Consider the following 23544-nt stretch of genomic DNA (forward strand, 5'->3'; position numbering starts at 1 on the left):
CAAATGCAAAAAGCATCCCAGAAGTCCCCTGGAGCAGTTCTGTACCCCATGTGGTGTTCCCTTGTGTGTGGAGTGTACCAGCTCTGAGGATCACAGCAGACATGAGCTTAAATATATAGAGGACTTGTTTCACAACATTCACAGGATAGAAGGTAAAAGTTTGAAACTGTTAATGTATGCTTGTTCAGGATTTTATTTTTCGAGTCAAGTAAATAAAATTTTGATATGCCGCCACCATTTTCAGGTTATCTTGAGTCCTCTCTACATGTTTCTGTCATAGTTAAAAAAAAAGGCCACCTGCCACATCCGCGTTTGTTCAATGTTTATCTGTTGTGTAATGAAATCCAAATGGAGCAATTACAACCAAACTTATTCTTTAGTATAAGAGAATCAATTTTGTTTGAATAAAGAGACCTGTAAACAATATAGAGATGTACGTTGTGTATACTTTTTGTAATAAAACATATAAACAAAAAATAATAGGACTGAACACATTGGGATAATTGTAACCTTGTAATAACTTTTGAATGAGAAGAGATACAGTTTGAATCTTGTCACATGTACAATGCCTGTGATATGATTAAAATATACTTCGACTTTTGAAACCGTGACCTTGAAATTCATGTTCCCAGGGTCGGGGGTTCTGGAGTTTTGGCGGTGCTCTAATGATCGTATATTGAAATGCATAAATTCTTTACAATTATTCTTCTGGGTCAAGGGTTTTTGGTGTTAGGGCTGAGGTCAATTTTTTTCTATTGATTATAAAGGGAAAATGCATTAATTCTTTGAAAATCTTCTATGTTACTGTGTATTTAGTAGATAAACCAAGTGAATATGATGATATTAAGGCTAAATGGTGAGCAAAGATGCTTCTTTCAAAATCTGTAATTTGAAGCTCCAACGTCAGGGTTTCTGGTGTTATTATTTTTTTTGGGGGGGGGCTATTTATTATGTAGTGAATGTGCATTATTTCTTTGAAATATTTCTATTCTGCTCCTTGGTATTAAGCAAACAGAGTTAGTGCATGAGCAATGTTGAACAAAGTATTATCAGTCTGTTCTCAGAGAAGTGTGCAGAATTTAACAAACTGAACACACCCGGTGAACATTAACTGTTTCTGTAAACAGGGCACAAGCTCTGTTATTTGTTAATGTTTACGTTTCACACGGTGTGTTCAACTTGTTAAATTCTGCATACATCACTGAGCATTGACTGACAATATTGGTGAGTTTGTTTTGAGTTTTGAGTGTGCTTTCTCACATTTCTACTCTGAATTTTCTGGATTATAGTTATATTTTTTACTAATACACAACAAAATTTTTACTTTTCTTAAGTATTAAGGATAAAGTTTACTTTGTAAAAGTGCAAGGATGTGTCAATCAAATGCATCCTGAAATTTGTAGTTTCATTAATTTCCTGACAAAATAAGTTTTTTAATTATATTTCCATGCAAAATACTATAGCAACATATAAGTCATGATATTATACAGAAAATTTGAGAAAATATTAACTTCAAATCTGTGTCCAGGCCCCTTTAAAATTGCATAAATTCACTAAATATCTCTTTCTGCCTGTGTATTTAGCAGACAACCTAATTGCATAGTTATGATGAGCAAGGATGCTTCTTTCAAGATTTTTAAATTCATAGCTCCTGGACAGGGGCTTTTGTGTAGGGTTGGGCTCTGTTAAATATATTGTGAAAATCCATAATTTCCCTATAATTCTTCTTCTTCTCTGCCCATGGGTATTAAGGACACTTAGTACAGGGTTATAACTAACAAGGGCGTCTTTTCTACAATTGTAAATTTCTCGACTCCTTGGTCTGGGACCTCTGGTGCTAGGGCAGGACAATATTTTTTTGTTAGTTTACTTAAAGAAGTTATTCCCCTTTCACATTCACCTATGATATTCACAGGTGAGTTAAGGTTAGGTATAAGCATTTCTATGCAAATTATCTAATTAAAATGCCTAAGGACTGTACCTATTATTCAGAGAAAGTTAAAACTTATAGTCTAATACATACTTGGTACCCACGACAGGAGATAACTGGAACACATTATGACGTCATATAATGACGTCATTGTTCTTTACTACACAAGATTATAATAGACATCAACAAAAATGCTTCGGCGCAAGGGCATGCTCTATTTTATCTAACTGAAACAAAGTATGTTTAGAAGCAAAATATTCCAAAGTTTGCTGGTATTGCTGCACAAATATCAACAGCTCAGTTACATAATTTCTATTTGTAAAGTTTTAAGTTAAGGTATTAGTGGTGTAATGGTCATGACCTTGAATATGACTAAATTCAGTTTAGTTATAATGGACAACACTTCAGGCAATATTTCCCAAAGTTTCATGCAATTCTGTCCAAACATAATTTTTAGCTCTACTGGTCAGAGACCAGAAGAGCTTATGCGATAGTAAGGTGTCCGTCGTCTGTCTGTCTGTCTGTCTGTCTGTCCGTCTGTCTGTAAACAATTTTTCAAAACGCTACTCCTCCTACAGTTTTGGTCCGATTTCAATATAACTTGGCACACAAGTAGAGTACACTAAGATACATAATTTAGTGCATCGGTTTTTGATTTCGATGGACGGTGTTGCCATGGTTACTAAAAATAGAAATTTCTGTGAAATTCATTTAAAACGCTACTCCTCCTACAGTTTTGGTCTGATTTCAGTATAAATTGGCACACAAGTAGACTACACTAAGATACATAATTTAGTGCATCGGTTTTTGATTTTGCTGGACGGTGTTGCCATGGTTACTAAAAATAGCAATTTCTGTGAAATTCATTTCAAACGCTACTCCTCCTACAGTTTTGGTCTGATTTCAATATAAATTGGCACACAAGTAGACTACACTAAGATACTTAATTTAGTGCATTGGTTTTTGATTTCGCTGGACGGTGTTGCCATGGTTACTAAAAATAGAAATTTCTGTGAAATTCCTTTAAAACGCTACTCCTCCTACAGTTTTGGTCCGATTTCAATATAACTTGGCACACAAGTAGACTACACTAAGATACATAATTTAGTGCATCGATTTTTGATTTCGCTGGACGGTGTTGCCATGGTTACTAAAAATAGAAATTTCTGTGAAATTCCTTTAAAACGCTACTCTTCCTACAGTTTTGGTCCGATTTCAATATAACTTGGCACACAAGTAGACTACACTAAGATACATAATTTAGTGCATTGGTTTTGATTTCGCTGGACGGTGTTGCCATGGTTACTAAAAATAGAAATTTCTGTGAAATTCATTTAAAACGCTACTCCTCCTACAGTTTTGGTCTGATTTCAATATAACATGGCACACAAGTAGACTACACTACGATACATAATTTAGTGCATTGGTTTTGATTTCCATGGACGGTGTTGCCATGGTTACTAAAAATAGAAATTTCTGTTAAATTCCTTTAAAATGCTACTCCTCCTACAGTTTTGGTCCGATTTCAATATAACTTGGCATACAAGTAGACTACACTAAGATACATAATGTAGTGCATCAGTTTTTGATTTCGATGGACGGTGTTGCCATGTTTACTAAAAATAGAAATTTCTGTGAAATTCATTTAAAACGCTACTCCTCCTACAGTTTTGGTCCGATTTCAATATAACTTGGCACACAAGTAGACTACACTAAGATACATAATTTAGTGCATCGGTTTTTGATTTCGATGGACAGTGTTGCCATGGTTACTAAAAATAAAAATTTCTGTGAAATTCCTTTAAAACGCTACTCCTGTTACAGCTTTAGTCTGCTTTTAATATAATTAGGCATACAAGAAGACTATACTAAGATACATAACTTAATGCATCGGTTTTTGAATTCGATGAACAGTGTTGCCATGGTTATTTAAAATAGAAATTTTTGTGAAATTTCCATAAAACTTTACTCCTCCTACAATTTTGGTCTGATTTCAATCTAATTTGGCACACAGTTAGAATACACTATGATACATAATATGTATTTCTGTTTTTTTTTTATTTCGGTGAATGGTGTTGTCATAGTTACTAAAAATAGAAATTTCCGTGAAATACTTTCAAAACGCTACTCTTCCTACAGTTTTCATTTGATTTCAATATAACTTGGCACAGAAGTAGACTACATTAAGATACATAATTCTATTTATTGTTGCATGTTGCAAAGTTTCAAATCCAAGTGCTACTTTTCTTTTGTTATACATACAGACCAGTAGACCACTGGTGCACCTTTAATAGACAAAAGGTACAGAATCTGATGTAATTTTTACCTCTACTGTAGTTAGTCGCAAAAAGTTGAATGTTTCATGTATTGAGCTGCAACACTAAGCAGTACAGATTGCAGATATGCATTCTTTTTAGTTCAAATTCATCAGGTATAATATATGAATACTTGTAATCGAGAGAACCTGTCTACTTTGAGTGACAATTTTGGCGATTTTTTCATAAAACCGTTTGCAATATTCTGTCAAAGAAAAATATGGTAGGAAAGATCAATAAAAAAATAATATCAATTTTGTGTAAGGTGTGTTTGTGATAATATAACAACAACAAAAATTTATTCCATCCACAATATTTATCTATATTCTGTATCATAGCAATGTACCCCTAAAAATTTAAGCCATTATTTTTTGTAAATGTCATTGGATATGTGATAATTAATGAAATGATGAGCATATATAAACAACAGGTTATTGTCATATTGAATAAACTTCACTATAGTCAGATTCATTTGTTCAGAAGATTGACCTCATCACAGTGACCTTGACCCAGACACAGATTTGCAAAATGACCTACATTTTTGCAGCTTCCATGTGCATGAAGTTCTTTACAGATCAAAACATTACTATGCAATGTAGACTAAAATATAAACTGACAGAAACACTAATCAAAAGGTAAAAAAAAAAACTAATTTGTTCCCCACATGTATATAAAAAATATCAATAAAAAATATTCACCCCCCCCCCCCCTTTCTAAACAGTAAACTTGTGTAAAAATAAATAAATATATTAATGTAAATAAAATAACAAAAATCACCCTAACCCAACCCAGAATAAATCATTTATTCCCATATCTAATATTAATTTTTTTTTCTTTAATGTTGTAAACATATTTACATTCTATTTTTTACTGATATATTTTGAACATCTCAGATATTTTACGTACGGACATTGAACGTCACTTATGAATTGCAGATTCTACAATGCACAGAATGCTACCTATTACGTACATTTTTTCCCCTCAAACGGTTTGCTGATATTGAGAGAATCACAAGAAATCGCTGTGCGAATGTAAAGTTTTGAAGAAGGTATACTTCGTTCGTTCTTCGAAAATGGTGCTATTTTTAGAAGTTGGAAAAACCCATGAAGTGTGTATTTGAAGGTATCATCGTTTTGACTGCATATTTTGTCTAACAAAATATATTAACATGTTTTCTACGTAATAACATATTTATTCTCTTCTCCGCTAAGTTATATTCCTTTTCTTTGGTGTATGTTTTATGTTAGTGTCCTAGGCTGTCTTGATGACACGCCATTTTTGTTTACGAAGTACAGTGTTCCGAAAACTGCCGATGTCAGATACCTCGGTAAATGCCGTCATTTTTACCGGAAATGGCGTATTACACCTCTAATGTTATATCTTCCTTGATCTTAACTTCTATATTCTAAAGTTCACATATGCATCTCCAACATAAATAAAACAATGTTTAGAATAGTAAATGATTCTGACAGTTGCTAATGGGTTAACCTTAAATTGTTTATATTGAAATCGCTGGCTCTACAGAACTTGTTATTTGAGAGCCTGTGAATTTCTAGAGTTGTAGCTTTATGCATGTTAATGTATATCAGTTAATAAAATGTAGCCATAGTGAACAGACGTGTTTGTATTACTAGTAATTCATACTCAACAAATTGGCAATGGGGTTTTAAAATATTGCTGATAATTCCATGGAAATTTTTGTGTCAAAGGATACTGCAAAGTTTCTGTGATTAACAGTTAAAGACATCATTACCAAAATGGCAGGTTACATTGCAAATGGCAAATTGACCCCTTCGATGACAGCATTGAAACTTGGACTTCATATGTTGAAAGACTTGAACAGTATTTCAAGGCGAACAAAGTAGAAAATAACATGAAAAATAACATGAAAGTATATACCAGCACTGTTAAGCTTGATTGGAGGAAAAACTTACTCTTTATTACGTGATCTTACCTGTTCAGAAAAACCGGCGGACAAAAACTTTCAGGACATTGTTAAATTGTTGAAGGACCATTTATCCTCCAAACCATCTGTAATTGCAGAGACAACAAATGGACGGCGAATCAGTAAATGAATATGTAGCAAAACTTCGGAAACTGGCTGAACACTGTGAATTCAGAGATAATTTGAATGACACCCTTCGCGACAGAATAGTGTGCGAACTAAACAATGAACAAATCCAGAGACAGCTGTTGTCCAAGACAACGCTCACATTGCAGAAAGCCATTGAAATATCCATGGCGATGGAAACTGCATCAAAGGACGCACAAGAACTTAGAGACAAGCACGTGAGTGTCAACAAACTTAACCATCAACGAACTTACAAGCAAAAGACCAACACACAACAGCCTAGCAAATGCACCCGATGCAATGGCAAAAATCATGCATCAGCCGATTGCTACTTCAAGGATGCCATTTGTCAAAAATGCAACAAGAAAGGTCACATCAAACGAGCCTGTCTGACAAAAGGTAAACAGAAATTTAAAACATTCAAACAGAAGAAGTATGTAAGGAATGTTGACCAAGCTGAAAGTGATGACAGCGATTCCTCATGCGGGATAGAAAAATTAAGCATACATTCTGTCTCAAAATCTGATGATCGTCCGTTACTCTTAGATGTCAGAGTACATGGAAAGGATATTCAAATGGAATTAGATACCGGATCAGCCGTATCCGTGATATCAGAGGAGAATTAAGTTCGAGAAATATTCGGAGAGTAGCCATTGAAACCGAGCAATATCAATCTCCGTACTTACTCAGGAGAAAAATTAAAACCGGTAGGAGTTCTAGATGTAAAAGCCGAACACAATGGACAAAGTGTCGCTTGTGAACTCTACGTGGTGAAAAATGGTACAACAACCTTATTTGGAAGGTCATGGCTGAAACAAATAAAATGTCAAAAGTGTTATGAGTGTCACTACAGTGAAAAGTGAAAGCAAAAATAAAGTGCAAGCTATATTACAAAAGTATAGCTCAGTGTTTTCATATGGAATTGGTAGAGTTGAAGGAATTAAAGCAAACCTACATTTAAACAAAGATGCAAAGTCAATCTTCTGTAAAGCACGACCAGTTCCGTACGCGATGAAACCCAAAATTGAACAAGAACTAGAAAATCTTGAAATTAAACATGGGAATTCTGGAGAAAGTGAACACAAGTGAATGGGCAACTCCGATTGTTGCGGTTCCTAATAAAAATGGAAAAGTTAGGATATGCGGAGATTTCAAAGTTACAATCAACCCTAACCTGAATGTAGATCAGTATCCCTTACCAAAAATTGAGGACATCTTTGCATCATTGTCTCGTGGAGAGCATTTCTCTAAAATTGACTTGAGACAGGCTGATCTACACATGGAAATGGAGGAAAAGTCGAAAACCTACCTCACTATCAACACTCATAAAGGACTCTATTGCTACAACAGAATGTTGTATGGAGTAGCATCCGGGCCATCAATTTGGCAAAGAACCATGGACCAGGTTCTCCAAGGAATACCAGGAGTTCACTGTATCTTGGACGACATGATTGTCACAGGTAAAACCGAAAACGAACACTTGAGAAATTTGGATAGTGTTCTTCAACGCCCCAAAAATTTTGGATTGAGAGCGAACCTTGAAAAATGTGAATTTTTCAAAGACAGTGTTAAGTACTGTGGACATGAGGTCACAAAAGAGGGAATCTGGAAAACTAAAGACAAAATTGACGCAGTATTAAGGACGCCAGCTCCTGAAAATCTCAAGCAACTTAGATCATTTCTTGGTTTAGTAAATTACTACAACAGATTCTTACCAAATCTAGCAAGCGAATTAAAACCATTGCATGAGCTGTTGGAAAAAGGACGAAAATGGTCTTGGAAAGAAAATCAACAGAAAGCATTCGAAAAAGCAAAATCGCTTATAACTTCCGATACCGTACTTGCGCACTATGACCCCAAAATGGAGCTTTGTCTCGCCTGTGATGCCTCACCTTACGGAATAGGAGCTGTATTGTCACACAAGTATGAGAATGGAAGCGAACGACCGATTGCTTACATCTCGAAATCACTGACAAAAGCAGAGCAAAACTACGCACAAATTGACAAAGAAGCACTGGCGATTTATTGGGCAGTTAAGAAATTCTATCCTTATCTTTTTGGATGGAATGTTACATTGATTACAGATCACCAACCATTAACATCGATCTTTAACCCTTCAAAAAGCATCCCTGTAACATCAGCTTCAAGATTGCAAAGATATGCTGTGTTTTTGTCAGGATTTACCTATGAAATTGTGTACAAAAGTACCAAGAAACACACAAATGCAGATGCGTTATCAAGACTACCAATGAAGTCAACTGACAACAATGGACCAGATGCATCTGAAATTTTTAATATTGAGCAAATAGAGAATTTGCCAGTAACTGCAAAGGAAATTGCGAAAGAAACAAAAAGAAATCCAATGCTCAGTCGCATATACCAGCATGTGACATCAGGGTGGACAAAACCAGAGGACACATCCCTGATGCCGTTCTACAATCGTAGAGATGAAATTACCACACAACACGGATGTTTGATGTGGGGAATTCGAGTTATAATTCCGACAAAATTTCGGAAGAGAATATTGGAAACTCTTCATGCGTCGCACCTAGGAGTCGTGAAAATGAAGGGCATTGCGAGAAGCTATGTATGGTGGCCTGGGATTGATAAAGATATTGAAAACATCACTAAATCTTGCACTGGATGCGCAAAAATTCAAAACAACCCAAGCAAAGCACCAGTACATCCCTGGGAGTGGCCTTCGGCACCCTGGCAGAGGATACATATTGATTTTGCAGGACCATTCTTAGACAAAAAATTTTTCATCATGGTTGACGCGCACTCTAAATGGCCTGAAGTTTTCCCGATGAATAAAATCACATCGTTTAAAACCATTGAAATCCTTCGTACAGTTTTCGTAAGGACTGGAATTCCAGAGCAAATCGTTTCAAACAATGGACCACAGTTTACCTCACGTGAATTTGATGATTTTACCAAGCAAAATGGAATTAAACATTTCAAATCCGCTCCGTATCACCCAGCAACTAATGGATTAGCCGAAAGATTCGTACAAACTTTCAAACGAAGCATGAAATCTATGAAAAACAATGATATGTTGCTCAACAAAAAGATTGCGAATTTCTTATTGCTGTATAGGAACGCCCCTCATAGTATCACCAACGAGACACCTGCAAAATTATTTCACGGAAGAAATCTGCGGACATGCTTAGATTTGATATGACCCGATACTAGGAAGATCGTAGAAGACAAAACCATGAAAAACGCCGTGGAGGAAAAAGGAACAGTCAGAAAATTTAAAGAAAACGACCATGTAATTGTTCTAGATTACAGAAATAACAGTAAATCGATTGACGGACAGGTTGGATCTAAGCTAGGACCGTTATCTTACGAGATTACAACAAAACAAGGAAGTGTATGGAAAAGACACATAGATCAAATGCACGACTCAAAATCAAAAACCGATGAACAGTGTACTGTAAAATGACCCTATGCCAGAACAAAGAGAGTCCGTAACTGATGAGACAAACGCGCCATGTATCAACGAGTCTCCAGTCAGCCCACAGACGGAAAACGCGACATCCGAACTACCGTTACCTAAACGTTATCCGACGCGTGTGCGTAAACAAACGAAAAGACTCATTGAAGAGTGCTGACTTTGTACATAAACATTATTATAATAACCATATTATAATCTTATGACCTTTAATCATGTAGAATATAGTTTTGTTTTGTTTTGAATACTACAAGTGTTTTATGTTCATAAATTAGATGGGAGGAAATGTTATATCTTCCTTGATCTTAACTTCTATATTCTAAAGTTCACATATGCATCTCCAACATAAATAAAACAATGTTTAGAACAGTAATTGATTTTGACAGTTGCTAAGGGGTTAACCTTAAATTGTTTATATTGAAATCGCTAGCTCTGCAGAACTTGTTATTTGATAGTCTGTGAATTTCTAGAGTTGTAGCTTTATGCATGTTAATGTATATCAGTTAATAATATGTAGCCATAGTGAACAGACGTGTTTGTATTAATTCATACACAACATCTAATAGACTGTTTCACGATAACTGCGGTACTGCTCTTTTGCAGGGCAAAATGATAAATTTTGGTGAAATATGACGTAAAAGCAGTTGTTTATTATACATCGTTTAATTATCTGTCATCAAAAACTTCGCCAAAATTTAATAATTTGCCCTGCAAAAGTTATCTGAAAGGGCTACTACCTTAAATAAGGGTAAAAATGTACAGTCCGGTATAAGTTTCCTTAAATTTCGATTAAATGAGAAAATGCCTACAATTTGTGAGTAGTTTTATAAATCTACAGAATATTCATCTTAGCATTATACAAATTTTATGTAAAAATAAATAGGGTAATCCCTTGTGCCAAAGCTGTTTTGTTGAGGTGTTTTATTACCCCCAATAGGGAAGATCATACAGTAACGTCATAATATGACGTCATAATGTGTACTGGCTATAACATATCGTGGGTACTAAAATTGCATAAGAAAATGAATAAAAACTTTCTCTGTATAATTAATATACCTCTTATGCGTTTTTATTAGCTCATTTGCATAGAAACGCCTATACCTAGCCTTAACTCACATGCGTTTTATCACTGTAATTAATGCAACGGAAAGGTTGATTAAGGTTCTATGGGATACCTCCATGTTATGACATTTTTCTGTTTGAAGTATTGTTTTGATTTGCATGAGTGCTTATTATCGGGTCAAAATTTGTAGATAAACAGTTTGAAAGAACACTCTGAAGCTATTTCGTTTTTTGCAAGTTCTCACAAGTCAGCATTTTAGTTAAAATAGAGAAAAATAAAATTCCCAAGTATATAAACTTATTTGTAGAATTGAACTACTGACATTTAAAAAGGAAACCCTTTAAAAGTTAGTTTAAACATCGCTGCTTTTGAACACTTCTAAGCCAAAGCTGTATTTTAATTGTTTAAGTGTTCAGCACCTTATACTGAGGTATGGATAAATGTTATTACTCCACATTGTGTTGAATTATGACCAATTATCACATTTACCCAAGCTATGCTTCTCTGTTATTTTCTTTAAAAAGTAACCGTTTGGTCACACATCAGCTAGTTGTTGTGTATAGTCCCAAAACCTTTAGATGAATGCATTCAACTGCTCTGACAATTCTTGGAAAGCGATTGTCCATGCATTGTTTTCAAAACAGTTGAAAGTTAAAAAACTAATACTGAAAAGTGTGTTTTTAGCTCACCTGAGCCAAAGGCTCAAGTGAGCTTTTCTGATCAAAATTTGTCCGTTGTCTGTTGTCATTGTCGTTGTTAACTTTTCACATTTTCATCTTCTTCTCAAGAACCATTGAGCCAATTTCAATCAAATTTGCCACAAAGTATCTTTGGGTTAAGGGGATTCAGGTTTGTTCAAATGAAGGGCCGTGCTTTTTTTTCTAGGGGAGATAATTGCGAGTTCGTGAAAAATTTATGGCATCTTTTGAAAACTTTATTCTCAAGAACTACTGTGTTAGAAAATATGAAACTTATGTGGAAGCATCCGCAGGAAGTATAGATTCAAGTTTGTTCATATCATGCCCCAAGGGGTAGGGTGGGGAACATCTAAAAAAATCTTCTTCTCAAGATCAGCTGAGCCTTGATTGATCATATTTATATGGAATCATCCTCTGGAAGTGTAGATGCAAGTTTGTTCAAATCATGACCCCCGGGGGTAGGGTGGGGCCACAGTGGGCGATCAAAGTTTCACATAGGAATACATAGGGAAAATTTCAAAAATCTTCTCAAGAACAGCAAAGCCATGATTGATCATACTTATATGGAAGCATCCTCAGGTAGGAAAAGCTTTAAAATTCTTATTCTCAAGAACAACAAAACCGTGATTTTTTATAATAAAATAAAAGCATCTTATGCAGGTATGCAGGTAATGTAGATTCAAATTTGATCAAATCATGACCCCCAGGAGTATAGAGGGGCCAAAACAGGGGATTATAGTTATACATAGGAATATAAAAGATAAATCAATAAAAATTTCTTCTTAAGAACAGCAAAGATATTATTAGTCATGTCTGTTCAAATCATACCCCCACCCCCCACCCCCCATAACCACTTTAAATATTTAAATTTTTCAATACTGAACTGATTTCTGCATTTTCCTAGCCAAAGTGCTCAGGTGAGCGATGTGGCCTATGGGCCTCTTGTTTTAGCTCCCCTGAGCCGAAGGCTCAAGTGAGCTTTTCTGAAGAAAATTTGTCTGTTGTCTGTCGTCATTGTTGTCGTTGTAAACCTTTCAAATTTTCATCTTCTTCTCAAGAACCAGTACTAGTGGGCCAATGTCAACCAAACTTGCCACAAAGTATCCTTGGGTAAAGGGGATTCAAGTTTGTTCAAATGAAGGGTCATGCCTTCTTCCAAAGGGAAATAATTATGATTTCGTGAAAAATTAATGGCATCATTTAAAAAGCTTATTCTCAAGAACCACTGTGCTTGAAAATATGAAACTGATGTGGAATCATTGTGAGGTAGTGTAGATTCAAATTTATTCAGATCATGACCCCTTGGGGTAGGGTGGGGCCACAATGGGCGATCAAAGTTTTACATATAAATACATGGGGGAAAATGCCATATTTTTGAACATATCTTAGTAAATTTTCTCGCAGATGTCAATGTTAGAGGGAATGAGATTGGTTTTCTAAGAGTGCTCAAGCACTATTGCTTTGTTTAGACAAAATGGTGATAGCGACAAATGGAGGCAAGTGCAGGCAATTAAATAGAACAACTTTAAGATTTTTTTATTGAGTAATAGACGAATTATTTTGTTGGGTATCAAAGTTTTACATAGGAATATATATAGGAAAAATCTTTAAAAATCTTCTTCTCAAGAACAGCAAAGCCATGATTTGTGATATTTATATGGAAGCACCCTCAGGTAGTGTACATTCAAGTTTGTTCAAATCATGACCCCTTGCGCTAGGTGGGGATCACAATTGGCATTCAAATTTGAAAGTTTTACATAGAAATATATAGGAAAAAATCTTTAAAAATATTCTTCTTAAGAACATAAATCAGTGATTAGACATATTTTAATGGAACCATCCTCAAGTAGTTTACATTCAAGATTGTTCAAATCATGACCCCCATGGGAAGGGAGGGACCATAATTGGTGATCAAAGTCATCAAAATTTTCTTACCAAGAATAACAAATCATATTAATGCATAGTCATATTAATTAAGATACATCTTAGAGTAAAGTTTATTATATTTTTTCAATTCATGCCCCTCTGGGTACATGTTGGAATCAGCCACAGTAGAAGATCAAACATATAAAAAAAATCTTCTAAAGCTATGTTAATCCAAGTTAGTGTAAATTCAAATGTAAATAAATCTGTTATTTATGATCACATATATTTAACCTTTTCAATACTAAACTGATTTCTTTTTTCTAGCCAATGTGCTCAGGTGAGCAAATTGGCCCTTGGGTCTCTTGTCCTATTTCTTTTTCTTCTGTCAGTTTATTTTGCATTGATTTACCCTTGCAAACAAATTTGAGGTAGGACTGATTGATTGATTGTATATTCTTTTACGTGCCATTTGAGAATTTTTCACTCACATAAAGGCGTCACCATATACCGGTGAAGGGCTTCAAATTTAGACCTTTACTCGACACTATGACTCAGGGCCATTGAGTAGATAGGTATCTTTATTGTGCCAGCGCTGTAGCCCTATCGTGACATGGGCCTCGGTTTTTAAGGTCTCATTCAAAAGACCGGTAACTTTCACTTCAAAGTGCCGAGGAGAGGGCTTGGCAAAGGAACAGTTGCTACATATTTTTTTTAGGTCAGTCTCGTCCGTGATTCAAACACACAACCTTCTGATTATGGAGCAAGCCCTCTACCGACTGACAGCATTTTGTGGAAGGATATAGGATTTACCTAGTTTGTCTGTCCATGAAATTTTATTCTGGATATAAATTTGTAAATCATTGGAAGCTTATACATGGTACAGAGAATGTTTATGACCCAAGAGTGTGTTTGGATCTTGTTGCAAGGTCTTTTTGGCAAGTTCAAGGTCACTCAAAGAAAAAAATTATATAATTTTTTTCAAGGCTCTAACTATGTAATAAAAAAATGGAAGCTCATACTTAGTACATGTACAAAGATTGTGTATTCCCTACGGGTGTGTCCTGACCTTGAAGAATGTCATTCCTGCAAGCTCAAGGTCACTGGCAGAAAAAAAACTATAAAATTATTGTTAAGGCTATTGTTGTTGAAGATGTTGTTAAAGCTGTGTTGTTGAATATGGTCAATATTTCAATGATATCAACAGCATTTCTTTATTTAATTTTGTAGGTGGAAATGCATTCTTGATGTGCCTTCTTCTTTCCAATTCTTACAAAATTAACATGAGAGAAGGAAAATGGATAAACAAGTACAATGCTGTTGCCGAAAGTTTTCAGTCCAAGGAAATCACTAAGCCATTTACTCTTGAAGACTTAGAAAAATACAAACCAGTTCTGAAATTCAATGAATCAGAGGTTAGGTTCTCTTCTGATGTCTTCAAAGATATCAGTTTCCTCAAATTCTCTAGGAATTCAAAATTTGTGGATATCTTCCTGACTCAGGCAGAGAAAGGAAATATAGCTGAGTACTGCAGATCATGGATTTACCCTCCAAAAGAGAATGAAGTCTTTTGCTGGTTATTGCCAAAACAAACAGAGCAATTGATAGAAAGACTTGGAGAGGACATTTTCAAGCACCCAACAATGGAGGACCCAACAGTACATGATTTGGCGTTCAGCAAGTGTATGTCTATTTGATTTCAAAATAAAGAAATTCATGAATGTTAAGGTTGAAGGATCTACTTATAGAACAAATAACTCTGAATGGGATATGTCTTTCATTTGTCATGTGGAAATATCTTTTGAGCAATTTTGCCTCGCAGGTTATGCAGGTTATAATTCTTTTTTTTTTAATGTAAAATGCATGAACATTTCTTTTGGAAAATCATAAGCAATAAGCAAACGGAATAACGTGATAATGATCATTAATTGGTATACCATAAAAGTAACTGATGCATATCACAAGCTTTTATTTAGGTTATGGAAGTGTTTAGAAATTGGATTCAGTGGCTTTTCCATTCCATTATATATGTATTTTTTTCAAAAAAGTTAAAATTGAATTAACAAACTTTTTACAGATCTTGTCATATTTTCATGTATGAAAAAAAAAACGCGAATGATTAACCAGAGTACTAACTGAACACTACATAACACAGTTACAGGTATCCAACAATTTTTTTCATGTAATTATGTAATTGACTCTGTTTCAGCATTGAATTGCAAATGCTTTTGTCTTTATAGTCGGAATACCAATGCAGGTTATTTTGAGGGGAGACAAATCTGTGATGAATTTTATCCAGAATTTAAAGAAAGGGAAGACAACCATGTACCATGCCTCTGGAATGATAATAGGGTGTGCTGGTAGTGGTAAAACAACATTGTTAGAGAGACTAAAGGGGATTGACCTGGAAGAAATAAAGGAAAATATCAGTTCAACCAGGGGAGTCGACATCCACACAGATGTTTTTGATGTGACAGATAGCATCCAAGGTACTGTTTATTTACTGATATTATACCAGGGATTAATTTTCACATCTATTTGTCACAGATGATTTATGATTCAGGTTAGTGTTGAGGCACAATGGTCTTTTGTTTCAAAAATTGTATATATACAGCATATCACGGTATTGGCAAGAATGCTTGCTGTGAATACAATGTACCTACTTTGACGAAAGATATTTTATCACAAAGTACTTCACCACAATGAATTTTTCGTCAGTCATCAGAATATTAAAAGCCATGCATGTACAAGAGCATACCTTATGCTACCTGCAATGTATAAGGGGTCATTGTGATAACAGGGTTCGACATTAACGTTAGTCTGTTAGTCTCAGACTAATACATTTTCATTCGGACTAATAAAATCTGTGGCAAATTAGTCCGAACGGACTAAAATGTCTGAAAAAAAATCAATAAATAACCGATGTTCGATTCTCGACAACTTTCACTGGAAAACCCCGCATGTATTTTTAGCTTTCTAGCTTCTTGGCAGGAAGTTAGGTTATTTCGAGTCAATTCAGTGCTCAATTTTAGGACTGATTGATATGAAATTAAATATTTTAGCGATCATTATTAAGTATGACACATAAAGAAATATGTCGGACATTTGGATGTAATGTACATGTATAGAGAAAAACGAAGGAGATCGGGAATACGATCTTAGTTCCTGATCGAGAGATTTCAACAAATCTTGGAATAAAACTTTTCACGTAAATGCTTTGTTTATTTCAAAAAAGTGTAAAAAGTACATTGCAATGTTTATTTTTAAATTAACTTTTACAACATGTACAAAACATTGATGTGTGTGTGAGTTTTTACGGACTCATAAAATGGCATGCAGACTAGTAAAAGTAAAGAAGCACTAGTCCGGCCGGACTAAAGCCTAAAAATGGTAGTGTCGAACCCTGGATAATGTCATTATAAACTTTTTACATGTTTTATTGTATACAAATTTGTTTTAATGAATATTTAGTGGAGAAAATATCCATACAACATGCTTCAATTTGCCCTTGTGATAAAAACTGTTTACATTAAGGGTCTTTAATTTTAGTCCAATGTTAAATTTGTCTCTGAATAAGTTTCAAGACTATGTAGAATTAAAAAAAAAGAAGTCTAACTTTCGTAGGAATTGCATGACAGCACATAAAATTGTCTAACTTATTTTGCCTTTTGTAGTAAATTCTTCGAGCCAGCAGCAACGCTTTAAGATTAGTTTTGAGGAAACAAACCAACAGCTTAGTGATCCTGAAAATCCTGTGGAAGAAGCCATTGATGTGGAAATGTTGGATATAGTAGAGCCATTGGATAGTGGAGGTTCTACTGCAGAGGCATCATATCGTGGACAGATGTCCCATGATGAAACCAACATTCAAAGTACCTCATCATATAAACAGATCTTTGCTACATCTAATGGAAGGGAAGCCATTGAAGGTAATCAAGATTTCCCTAGTAGTTCAGAACTTTCTGGAATATTACAGATAGTTACAAAAGACCTTTCAGATGATCCTGATAAAAAAGTTACCATGACTGACTTTGCGGGACAGTGTGCATATTATGCCTCACACCAGATTTTTCTGAGTCCACGAGCATTCTTCATTCTGGTGCTCAATATGGAAAAAGAGTTCGATGATAAGGTTGGAGAAGAAGTTTGTAGACAGGAAAGCTCAATATACAAGGGATGGACACACAGAGGTAAAATTATTAACTGGCATGAGCAGAAGGTCCAAGTGAGGTTTCCTGATTGAAGGATGTACGGCATTTGTATGTCGTCTGTCATATAAAGTGTTTTGTCTGGTGTCTATTGGTTTTTAAACTTTTCACATTTTCGACTTTTTCTCAAGAACATTGTGGCTAGTTTCAAATGAACTTGCCACAAAGCACCCTTGAATAAATTAAATTCCGGTTTGTTCAAATGAAGGACCATGTCCTCCTTCAGGGGGAGATAATTTAGAATGATTAAAAATATATTGGCATGTTTTAAAATCCTCTTTTACCAACATAACTGGGCCAGAGAAGATGAAACATATTAAAGCTTCATTACATAGTTAAGATTCATTTTTTTAAAACCATTACCCTTTCGGCAAAGGTGGGGCTACACTGGGCGGTCAAAGTTTTACATATATTTGAATAAATAGAAAAAAATTAAAAATCTTCGCAAGAAGCAATAATTAGTCTGATTTATATGGAGTCATCCTCAGGTTGTGTAGATTCAAATTGTTCAAATCATGACACCTGGGCTAGGGTTGGCCACAACAGGGAATCATAGCATTATATTAATAAATTGGGAAAAATCGTAGGATCAGAAAAGCCTTATGTAATTATTCATCAGTATATGGAAGCATCATCATGTTTTCAAGTCTATTCAAATCTTAGGGCTTGGGTGGAAACACTATAGGCAAGCAAAGTTTCGCATAAATATAGCTTTGGAAAGACCTATAAAAAGGCATACATGTTCAGTCATATTAATGCGGATGTATCCTTAGGCTGTGTAGATTCAAATTCCTTCAATTCAATATCCCCAGGGGTTGGGGTGGTCTTAAATACGAGATCAAAGCTTCACAAAGTTTTTTTTTCACAATTCTTCTCTAATGAACATCAAACCCGTAATAAAGCATGTTTTAATGCAAGCATCCATTAGCAGTTTATGTTTAAGTTTATTCTTCAGATTAGATTCCTTGAGAAAGTATTGAGATTACAATAGAGTATCAGAGTTTTACAACAGAGTTAGTACATAGGATGATATCATTAAAATAAATTGCAAAATATTTTCTTTAACTTTAGGAGTAAAATAAAGAAAATTTACTAATATAAGTGACTCAGGTGAGCATTGTGACCCATGGGCCTCTTATTATACAATGTTTATGGGACATAAAAGAGAATGAATAAAGTTTTCTTTCTCCCTTCTGAGGGATTATAATTCAAAGCATAATTTTGGTTTTAGCTCTTTTGGTCAGAGCTTATGCGATAGTAAGGTGTCCGTCGTCCGTCCATCTGTCTATCTGTCTGTCTGTCCATCTGTCTGTAAACAATTTTTCAAAACGCTACTCCTCCTTCAGTTTTGGCCTGATTTCAATATAACTTGGCACACAGGAAGACTACACTTAAACATAAATCTATATATTACGTTTTGATTTCGTTGGATGGTGTTGCACTGGTTACTTAAAATAGAAATTTCTGTAAGATACATTCAAGATGCTACTCCTCCTACAGTTTTGGTCTGATATCAGTAAAACTTGGCACATAGACTACACTTAGATATCTTATTTCTTGTATCAGTTTTTGATTTCCATGAACGATGTTGCCCTGGTTACTAAAAATAGAAATTTCTGTGTAATACTTTCAAAATGTGTCTTCTCCTACAGATTTAGTCTGATTTCAATATAACTTGGTAAACAAGTGGATTACTCTAAGATACATAATTCTATGTATCGGTTTTTGATCTTGATGAACAGTGTTGCCATGGTTATAAAATAGAAATTTCTGTGAAATACTTTCAAAATGTTACTCTTCCTACAGTTTTCGTCTGATTTCAATATAACTTGGCACATAAGAAGACTACATTAAGATACATAATTCTTTGCATCAGTTTTTGATTTTAATGGACGCTGTTACTGTGGTAACTTTAAAATAGAAATTTCTTTTAAAGATACTTTCAAGACGCTCCTCCTCCTACAGTTTTGGTCTGATTTCAGTAAAACTTGGTACACAAGAAGATTACACTAAGATACAAAATTCCTTGTACATGTATCAGTTTTTGATTTCGATGAACAGTGTTCAGAGTTTTTGAAAAGAAAAACAATTGAATGGTCAAGTGGATCAGTGATTTAGTGAAATTCACTGGACCACACAAATATCCACTGGTCCATCAGCATACATGTATATTTGAGATACTAAAATTAAAAAAAATCAAAAACTGAAAATTTGTTTTCATACCAGTTATACATTTCACTAAGAGAAAATTACAACTACATGTACATGTCTCTTTCATTTTCAATTTCGCTCACTATTTCGGATTTTAGGTTTTCTTTTTTTTATTACCGAATATGAAACGTTTTGAGAAAAAACTAACTGTCCTAAAAGTGCTTGAGTTTATTCTATCATACATGCACCCAGATTCAAACGTTTTGACGTTCTCACAATTAAGCTTAAAAACTGCACATTAAGAGGTTAAAATTCCGGAAAGGTCGATTTTTTTACTGGTCACTCGGACCGATTGCATGAAGAAAATTACTGGAGCTTTTAAAATATTTACCAGTTTTGCCGGTGGGACCAGTGGATTAAAAATAGAAATTTCTGTGAAATACTTTCGTAATGCTTCTCCGTCTAAAGTTGTAGTCCGATTTCAATATAACTTGGCACACAAATAGACTACACATAAAGATACATAATTTTGTGTATCGGTTTTTGATTTCGATGAACAGTGTTGCCATGGTTACTAGAAATAAAAAAAATTCTGTGAAATACTTTCAAAACACTACTCTTCGTACAGTTAGGTCTGATTTTATATAACTTGGCATGCAAGTAGGCTACACTGAGGTTCAAAATTGTCTTTATCATTTTTTTTATTTTGAATAATGTAGCCATGGTTGCTAAAATCGAAATTTCCGTAGTCAGTAAATTCCTTTAAAAGGCTATTCCTTGTACAGTTTTATTAGCTCACCTGAGCTGAAAGCTTAAGTGGGCTTTTATGATTACCTGTTGTCCGTCGTCTGTCCATCTGTCTGTCTGTCAGACCGTCCGTAGACTTTTCACATTTTAACCTTCTTCTCAAGAACCACTTGGCCAATTTTGACCAAAGTTGGTACAAAGCATCCTTGGGTGAAGAGGAGTTTAAATTGTTAAAATGAAGGGCCAAGCACCCTTACAAGGGGAGTTAATTGAGAAAAGACAAAAATAGGGTGGGGTCATTAAAAAATCTTCTTCTCAAGAACCACTGGGCCAGAAAAGCTGAATCTTACAGGGAAGCATGCTGGGGTAGTGTAGATTCTAAATTGTTCAAATCATGACCCCCGGGGGTAGGATGGGGCCACAATGGGGAATCAGTCACCCACGTGGCGCAGTGGTTAGAGCATCTGCTCTAGAATCGCAGAGTAAGGAGTTGATCCTTACGTTGCGGGTTCGAATCCCACTGTGGGACATGGAGACTGGTCCTTCAGATGAGACAGTATAAACCGAGGTCCCGTGTCGCAGTAGGTGCTGGCACGAAAAAGATCCCTCACTGCTCAATGGCCGTAAGTGCTGAGTATAGGACAAAATTTGCAGCTCTCCACCGGCAAGTGGTGGCGTCTCCATATGAGTGAAAAATTCTCGAGAGGGAATATAAACAACATAAAAATAAACAAAACAATGGGTAATGTGGGACCAGAATGGGGAAGTTTTACATTGAAATATATGAAAAATCTTTAAAAATCTTGTTCTCAAGAACCACTGGGCCAGAAAAGCTGAAACTTAGTACATGGAAACATTCTGAGGGTAGTGTAGATTCTAATTTGTTCAAATCATGACCACCTGGGGGTAGGATGGGGCCACAATGGGGAATCAAAGTTTTACATTGAAATATATAGGAAAAATCTTCCTTCTCAAGAATCACTGCATGAGAAAAGATGAAACTTACAAGGAAGTATCCTGGATGAGTGTAGAATTTAAATTGTTCAAATCATGACCCCCAGGGATAGGTCGGGGCCACAATACGTATTACAAGCTGAAAATCAGATGAAGAACAGCAGGGCCAAAGTTACTCAGGTGAACGTTGTGGCCCATGGGCCTCTTGTTCTGTTTGCAATAAATCTTTCCACAAAAAGAGACTTAACCAAGGAACATTATTCTACTTATTGCTGTTGCAAAGTTTTTAGTCCAAGTACAAATTTTATCTTCTTTTGTTATAAGTTCAAACCAGTAGAGCTACAGTTTCGTTAGATACTTCTGGTTGCAATGGAAAAAAAACAGAAATTCATGTTTATTCTAGGAATTCTTAAAGCCGTTTTATGACCTTGGTTATGTAGCCAAGGTAACAGTCTCGAGTAGGAAAGATACGTTGTATATATAAATTCTAAAATGATCCATACCTTTTCTCAAGATGAGCACAGAAATCTTAATAATATTTGTCTCAAAAATTGATTTTGATCATGACCAACAGTCATTACAGATATATTCAGTGTGATTTTGAGGTACTATTTTAAACCAACTCAAGAATTACAATTGTTTTTACGATTGTTGTATGTGCAGTATTGAATGCTGTTTCAATCTCCCCTCAGATTCATTAAAAATATACAGTTTAATCTATTTTTAAAAGGATATCACTTGAAAATATTATTGGAAAATAAGCATTGACACAACTACAATTATACAATTGATATACATTTGGCTAATACGATCTCTCTGATATCTGTTTGAAAATCTCACTAGCCAATTTCTCTGTTTGAACATCCTAAAGAATTTTAAAAAATCTCAAGGTTGTAAAAGAAAGAATTTATTAATTGTCAAAACATAATAATGCTATAGATAAATTGATGCCAGATTCTACACTTCCAAGTCTCTTTACATATGCATATTGCAGTCTATTGCCAGTCAGAATATATGAAAAGACTGATAGCAAAATTTCAGCCTCTACATTTATGTTTGGGTAATGATAAAATATTGAAAAAAGTGAAAGGCCATTGTACTTGTATATTTTATTTTTCACATGATAGTTTTGCATTTTACCTGAAAAAATGATAAGGTCCAATTTTATCTAAGGGATATTTGTTTACTCTATGTATTTTTTTTTTTTAATTTTAGATTACCTTGAATTCTGGATGAAGTCCATTCATCAATACAGCAGTGATAAGGCTCCTGTCATCCTGGTTGGCACACACAGTGAAAACAAAACAGAAAAGGTACAAACTTTTTGCATCTACTAAATAAAAGTCAATACCGTATATTGTCAAAAAAGTATAGATGTGTTTTTTTTAAATAGTGAATTTTAGAGCAAAAAATTGACAAAAAGTGTGCAAGAGTTTTGAATATTTTGTTATACCTCTAATCAAAGGTAAAGAATGAGAAACCTTTTTTTTTTTTAAATTTAATGATAATTGAATGGATCTGTAGTAAGGGCGGTTTTAGATTAAACCATAAGAATGATGTATCAAGTTTTTTAAAGCCTTAAATTCATATAGAACGCATGTGAGTTAAGGCTAGAAATAGACGTTTCTATGCAAATGAGCTAATAAAAACGCATAAGAGGTATATTTATTAGTCATAGAAAGTTTTGATTTATTTTCTTATGCATGTTTAGTACCCACCGTACGTTATAGCCAGTACACATTAGGACGTCATATTACGACATCATTGTTCTTACCTACTGGAGGTAATAAAACACATCAACAAAACGGCTTCGGCGCAGGGGATTACCCTATTTAATTTTACATAAAAATTGTATAATGCTAAGAAGAATATTCTGTAGATTAATAAAACTGCTGCACAAATCCTAGGCAATTTCTCATTTGATCGGAATTTGAGGAAACTTATACCGTACTGTACATTTTTATCCTGATTCAACTTAAAACTTTACAAATAGAAATTATACAACTGAGCTGTTGATATTTGTGCAGCAATACCAGCAATCTTTGGAATACTTTGCTTCTAAATATATCTTATTTCAGTTAAATAAAATA

At 34.7% G+C, this 23544-nt stretch overlaps 1 protein-coding gene across 1 annotated transcript in view; it reads left to right on the plus strand.

Annotated features, from left to right (window-relative positions):
- Window positions 1-23544, plus strand: part of LOC133199113 (uncharacterized) — a 37174-nt gene that overhangs the window by 6110 nt on the left and 7520 nt on the right. Inside the window, exons 2-6 of the mRNA XM_061334989.1 lie at window positions 1-152; window positions 14625-15077; window positions 15635-15883; window positions 17069-17584; window positions 22670-22767. The exon at window positions 1-152 is cut by the window's left edge and continues 19 nt beyond it. Of these exons, the coding sequence (XP_061190973.1) occupies window positions 1-152; window positions 14625-15077; window positions 15635-15883; window positions 17069-17584; window positions 22670-22767 (1468 nt within the window). The remainder of the gene's footprint in view (window positions 153-14624; window positions 15078-15634; window positions 15884-17068; window positions 17585-22669; window positions 22768-23544) is intronic.

This window comes from Saccostrea echinata, unplaced genomic scaffold (assembly GCF_033153115.1).
Source record: "Saccostrea echinata isolate AGI-Se365-2 ecotype Australia unplaced genomic scaffold, CSIRO_AGI_Sech_v1 ptg000033l, whole genome shotgun sequence".
NCBI classification, from domain to species: domain Eukaryota; kingdom Metazoa; phylum Mollusca; class Bivalvia; order Ostreida; family Ostreidae; genus Saccostrea; species Saccostrea echinata.